The following is a 6,880-nucleotide window of genomic DNA, read 5'->3' as shown; positions in this document are numbered from 1 at the left end:
ATGATTCAGTGCCTCTTTAGAATAATCAGTTTATATTACTCAATTTTTATTCCAAATTTACCATTTTACTGTATGACATTCTACTTCTTTTTCAAATCAACACACAAAATAACAAAGCACACCTATAATTACACAATTACAGTTTTAATTTATCTTAAATGACAGAATGTGCCCTTATTTAAAAGGGACTTTTTAACCATTGGGTTTTCCTGTAGTTTCCTACACAAACATCTAATAGGAAACATTTTAAAATGAATATTTTTTTCCAGCGAAAACTTAATTCCTACAAACACTCTCGACTTAGATCAAAAGAGCAACGAGTTCCCTCGAAGCATCGATTCCCAAACTAATACGACATCAAAACCCCTGTGTGAGATGGAAATGGCAGTGGGATGCAGCAGCCCTCCAAAAAAAAATGATACTGGAAAAACAATTACCATTTTAAAGCCTTGTTCCTGTCGTGTTCTCTCTTTCTCAGACTTTATAAAACCCTTCGCACCTCAGGGATCCCCGATCTCACTCTTTTATCTGGGCATGTTAATGGGGGGATTCAGAAACCTCTGCCTCTAATTGTCCTGCAAAGCGCTCCCCTTCGCTGCATGCATAAACACGGCAGGCGAGTTTCTTTTACCACCCCGCTCCTGGAAGGGTTAATCCTCCGACACCTGTCCTGTCGGGCACCTGTCTCACCTCCTGTCAGCCAATCACAGCGCAGCCAGGGAAGTTACCTGCCGGCATGAAATAAATCTGGGCCCGCGATGAGAAGGATTCACAACACTTGACTCATCCGAGTGTCAGCAGTCCTCTCTGCCTGACTGACTTGAAGTAAACCAGAGAGAGAGAGAGAAAGAGAGAGAGAGAGAGAGAACGAAAGAGACTCCATTTAAAGGAACCTATCCTTGGACTGGAGACATGACCAAGGAGACCGAGTAAGTCCTTTAAAATACATCTTCTTAATGAATCATGAATGATATTTAATGTATTGTATATGATATACATAAAATAAGGTGTTTACTGTTTATTTTTTATTTTTTTTATGTATAGTGTCAGCTTTACAGAGTCAAACACTGTATCTCCATTGTGAACAATGGAGGTTTTTGGGGGTATTTTTTGCTATTTTAGAGCTTATTTTCGAGGTTAATTCTAACAGCACTGTAGTAAAATACGTGGTTCATGACAGATATCCAGTGTGGATATGACCCCCACCCCTGCCCCCCACTCCCACCATTCCCTTTGCAATGAGACCCCCATGTGAAAAAACACTTTTAAGGAAAGGGTCTTTTGCACAGGGAACTGATATGGATTGTCTCAAACACACACACACACACACACACACACACACACACACACACACACACACACACACACACACACACACACACACACACATACACACACACACACACACACACACACACACACACACACACACACACAGAGGCAACAAGTGGGGTGTCCCGTGGTTGTGACCGTTGTGTTTCGGGTTGTGTTGACACTCACCTAGGGGCTAGACAGCACAAAGGGACGGGGGGAAATTGGAATCTCCTCTCGAGGTGTCAGAGAGAGAGAGAGAGAGGGAGGGAGGGAGGAAGAGAGAGAGAGAGAGAGAGGGAGGGAGAGAGAGAGAACCATGTCAGTGCGTAATGCATTGAGTTACATAATGGTGAAACCAGAGACGCGACCTCCTCGGTCTGTACCTGAGTGAAAACGGGCGTCTGCAGAGTAACTAAGTGGTGTAAAGTATAGTGCGGTTATTTGGCTGGGGATGAGAGAGAGAGAGAGAGAGAGAGAGAGAGAGAGAGAGAGAGAGAGAGAGAGAGAGAGAGAGAGAGAGATACACAGGTGCATCTCAAAACAGGTGTCTGATTTTGCTTGGGTGGGGGCTTTTATTTTTCTTTGGTCGCCATTATTTGTATTTAGGACGATTCCTCACAGTGCAAAGACTAACATTTAATAATAGAAAAAAAATGTTGCATAAAAAAAAGCCATTGAAATGGCGGTGTGATATGAGGAACCCTCAGAAATGTTTAAAATGTCCCAAAGCGAGGTTGTGGCTGCGAAACGCCTGTGGTCTGCTGCTGTCAGCACATTTAATTAGTTGTTTATCCAGAGCAAACCCCCTTTATTTGCTCCTCGGCCGCTTCAGTCAGACTCACGTGGGGCTTATCCCGGGTACCCACCCGGGAATAATCACAAACAAATCTCTATTTCGCTGCTCTTTGTCATTGAGACTTCCACCGAGTCCCCCCTTTAAACAAATAAATCCTGGATTATTGCCTTTTGAGCTGTTTTTTTCGAACATGATATGCTGAGTCAGGCCTTCTTACCAAAGACATTTGTGTGTGTGTTGGTGGGGGGGGGGGGCTCATAGATGTTTGTGGGTGGCCAGTGATTTTATCATTATTTTTTTACCTTTTATCTTCCTAACACCCGCACATTTAAGTGGCATTACTCAGCTTTGTGGTTTTGCAATCGAAACCTTTCGATTGCTCTGTGGCAAGTACACAAAGTGCTCCAGGGCTGGTGGAGACAACTTATAAACACAAGAGTAATCCTTCTCTGGCAAAACACGTCCGAAGAATCAACCCTCACACAATATTGATAATTATATTACTTTTCAAAACAGCATTCATGTGACAGGAAAACCACCATTTTGAAAACATTTGACAGGGGTTTCTTTTTGTGTGTGTGTGTGTGTGGGGGGGGGGGGGTAAGATTCCATCTGAAAGCAAATAAAATTAAACGTCACTTTTTTACTTCTCTCCACAGGACTCTGGGACTGGTTCTGCAGAACGAGAACTTCAACTACAACCGTTACACCAACTACATCATGGACTCCTGGTCCTACCTGGACACCTCGGCTCCTGACCCGAGCCGAACGAAACCCAGACTCAACCCGGGAGACGACCTGACCGCCATCACCATGCTCTACGAACAGTGCAAGGTAGCAAACCCCAAAAATCAATGCTGCACCGCAGGTTGCTGAGGACTGAGGTTGATGCACACTTTAAGATTCAAGCTATCAAAACTAATTTCAAGCACTTTTTTTTAAAACAGAACCAGAAGGAACCAAAGATGCCCGCCAGCAACTGTAGCAGCAGCATGTACAAGCCGACAGATAGGTAAGTGTGTGAGTGTGGCATTCCGGTACGTTTGAGACCCAAAACCTACCTGTCAGATGGACCACTGGTGACATGGTGGCCTGTAAATGAATGCAATCATTGTGGATTTAACTTTTGAATGTGCACCGTTCGCTTCCCTTTGTCAGTCACTCTTGTGCGACGGGGAAAGAGAAAGGTGGGGCATTTGGGAGGTCAGCAGCAGTTGAGAGGGTAATCCACAGGAGGGATTACACTCCACCGCACCTCCACCTATCCCTCTTTCCATCCATTCCCCTTCCTCGCTTTTTGTGCCAAATGAGTTTCACAACGAGCGTTATCCGTCCATCTCTTCATCACTCTCCCCTTTACTGATTTATCCCCCATACCGCTCCTTTTTTACCTAAAGGGTGAAAAATGGCCATTGTTGGGGGTACTGTGTTGTCCCTCAAACATTTTCAATGACCCAAGGAGAAACTCAAACACAGGGGAAAAAAAAAACCTGGATTAAGTGACAAACAGTTCCCACCCAAACTCCAAGCCTCTTGCAGGTGACTGGCAGTAGCTCTGTGTGTGCTCAAAAGCTTCGGAAACACGAGAGCTGAGGCGCATTTATTGACCGTCGCTCGTTTGCAGAGTCAGTGCATATGTGCTTTTGAAAAGGCTTCTGTATGGCCTACTGTATAATCAGCACAGTGATCAGTCAAACCGTCACATTAGAGAGTAGTTTGTTTGCTAGAATTGTTAATTAATGGATGGACTCTCTGATAATGTGAGAAATGGTATACCCCTACAATGATTTATCAATTTACATATCTCTTGTTTTTCCCCACTTCACTCTCAGGACTCTGATTAGCTCCTCACCTGAGATGCTCACCTTGGAGATGCCAGCCAACATCATGAAGATGCTATCCGACAGCAACATCCCCACCAGCAACCACCAGGAGGTTCAAACGTCTTCCCTATGCACCTCAGTCAAGCAGAACATCTCCCTGCCCATCGCTGTGGCCCCTACCTCAGACAGCTACGCCACCCTGACCACGGCCAGTGTCACGACGGACAGCTATGACAAGCAAGACCTGAACAACATCTTTGACACCTTGCTCCAGAAGTGGCCAACTGAGGCAGGAGCCTTTGCAGATGCCAGTAATGAGGTAACCTTTAAAAATGGATTTCAAGTTAGCAAGTTTGGGCCATTTGGTCAAGCTCCTCATCAATACCTAGTGCTTCTATTCTCACGCACCCTTTCCCTTATTAAAACTCTTCATTGTGTCTCCCCTCGATGCCAGGCTCTCCCCTACAGTGACCCGTTCTCCCAGGACCAATCCAGTCCCATCTACTCAGACTCCTACACTAGCTCCCCTCCAGAGAGATACAGGAGTGACTTCCAGTTTGCCCTAGGATCTCCGCCAGCCTCCCTCCACAAGTCCACAGAGCTTCCCATGGTCTACCTCAACAAAGGACAGTTCTACCCCATCACCCTTCAGGGAATGGACAGCGCCGCTGGTTTCACGGCCACCAAAGTCAAGGTGAGTCCCACTTGGGAAGGATCACACACGGTGAAGACGGATGGTCATACTCGAGAAAGCACAGCTCACAATGAGTGCAAACTTTTTTTTTGTAATCACTGAGTACACCGGCAAATGGCTTCCCTCCAGCCTCATGTCATGGGGCCATGGATAGGTACATCGTTACGCATCACAGGGCAAACCTCTCCTTAAATCTCTGTCCCTCCCAAGGAGCCATCTCTCTGGTGACTAATTCCTGCGTTGATGCCAATGACGATGACACATTCTCCCACGACGCATTGTTATTATTGATGTGGTGTATTAAGGAGTGCAGGAGGTTCGAGGCAACTTAAATTGTCCGGCCTGAGTAAAGAAAGAAAAAATGTGGGGACAGTGAAAGGTGTGGTGCAGTCTAAAAACATAGGCAACACCCCCTCTCCTTTGTCAGGTACATAAGTGGATAAGCACATAAACAAATAGCCAAAAGCTAATTTCTCATAGCAGATGACAATCCACAGAGAAAAGCTGGATTTGGAGTGACGAATGAAGGTGCGATTGCTTGAAGAGGAGAGTTCTTGGTCATTCTTGGAATTAGAGTCAGGCATAAAGAACCACAACTACTAACTCCACATGCCGTGTTTCTGCTCTTTCCTCCTCTTCTCCCACTCCCCTATTGCCACATCCAGACGGTTATAATGACCGTGTTTGAGAACGACAAAAGCCCAGAGCTTCAGCTCCGCTGTTGGAACCACTGGCACGCGCGCCAGCCCACTGTCAAGCAAAGGGTCATCGACATCGGTAAGTCCCACTCCACCGTGAACCTCTGAGAAGTTCCAAAATGATTGAATCGATTTGAGTAGCGAAATCTGGTGATTTGACGTGAGCAATCCCTGTCTTTTCTACAGCCGATTACAAAGAAGTGTTCAGCGGCATCAGCAATGTAGAGGAGGTGGCCTTCAACGCCCTGTCCTTTGTCTGGAACCCCAACGAGGAAGCCAAGGTAAACATGCAGTCTCATAAACACAGGCACGCACACATGCACACACGCACGCACGCACGCACGCACGCACGCACACACACACTTAAAAGGTGTGCAGTGATTTTGGATCAACAGGAGGGAAGGCCTAGCAATGAAGACTGAAGGAGTGGTCGAAAAGGGAAGACGGGAATGCCAGATATGTGTTTAGCCCCTAGGCTCCTGTCACCACAGCAGGCAAACAGCGCGTCTCGCTGCAGCTTCTCGGTGGCCCTTAGGCTCCTGGGCGCGGCCGTGAAACCTGCCGCCAGCCAAGGGAGGGAGGGAGCGAGGGAGGGAGGGTGGGAGGGAGAAAGAAACAACCCAGACAGGTAGAATACGATGAACAGAAGGGATTTATAGAGAGGAAAAGAATGGTTTTATATTTTAAAAGTGGAACAAAGAGACAGAGAGCCAGCATCCTGCTCAGTTTGTTTTCCCGAGACGGAAAAGCCGAAAGGGAAAGCACGGCGGAAGTATATGGAGGATGACAAAGAAGGATCAACAAGGACATGTTTGATGCGGAATAGAAAGGAAAGCTCATGGAGGCGATGACGGTGCTAGGATGGAGTCAGCTCATAAACGCTCCACAGGGACGGAGTTGGTAAACTAGCTGTCACCGGCCGTCATCCCTCAGCGCTTTCTGTTTGTGCATCTGTCCTCAAGTCCAAAAAACATAGCTTTGTGCCAACATCGGGTCGATGTCGCTGCGTTACGAATGTTGCTTTGGTTGACTTTGGCGCCTTGCATGGAAATAAGCCTGTTGAAATGTCTCACAATAGGACAAAGGGTGTCAGGAACGTTGGCTTTGGGCCAAAACAAAGAATAACAGAACTTACGCCACTGATCGATTAATAATGTCATTAAAACTGTATGCGCAGCTCATAATTGAATAAGGCCTCGGCACAAAACCTATTAGGCAAAATTGCTGATTTAATCATTGCGGGCAATTATAACCCGCTCTTTGAAATCCGTGTCTCACTCTTCTCTTTCTCTTTCCTCCTCGTATCAGGTGTACATCGGCATCAACTCCTTGAGTACGGACTTCTCCTCTCAGAAAGGGGTGAAGGGTTTACCTCTCAACCTCCAGATAGACACCTATGACTTCAGCACAGGGACCAACCAGCTCATCCACCGAGCCGCTTGCCAGATCAAGATCTTCTGCGATAAGGTAAGCCGCCGGCCCACAATTTTCATTTGGAAATCCCAAATCTTAAGAAAACACGGACATGGCCTGCGGTGCCATGCCACCCCTAGGA

At 46.5% G+C, this 6,880-nt stretch overlaps 1 protein-coding gene across 1 annotated transcript in view; it reads left to right on the top strand.

Moving 5' to 3' along the window:
• Window positions 1-849: 849 nt before the first annotated feature.
• grhl3 (grainyhead-like transcription factor 3) overlaps window positions 850-6,880 on the top strand; it is a 10,660-nt gene continuing 4,629 nt past the window's right edge. The window contains exons 1-8 of the mRNA XM_080012846.1: window positions 850-929; window positions 2,770-2,944; window positions 3,058-3,122; window positions 3,943-4,252; window positions 4,388-4,627; window positions 5,293-5,404; window positions 5,512-5,606; window positions 6,634-6,792. Of these exons, the coding sequence (XP_079868972.1) occupies window positions 913-929; window positions 2,770-2,944; window positions 3,058-3,122; window positions 3,943-4,252; window positions 4,388-4,627; window positions 5,293-5,404; window positions 5,512-5,606; window positions 6,634-6,792 (1,173 nt within the window). The 5' untranslated portion in view covers window positions 850-912. The remainder of the gene's footprint in view (window positions 930-2,769; window positions 2,945-3,057; window positions 3,123-3,942; window positions 4,253-4,387; window positions 4,628-5,292; window positions 5,405-5,511; window positions 5,607-6,633; window positions 6,793-6,880) is intronic.

Source organism: Zeus faber (assembly GCF_960531495.2).
Source record: "Zeus faber genome assembly, chromosome: 13".
NCBI lineage: Eukaryota > Metazoa > Chordata > Actinopteri > Zeiformes > Zeidae > Zeus > Zeus faber.
This window is presented reverse-complemented; position numbering and strand designations above follow the sequence as displayed.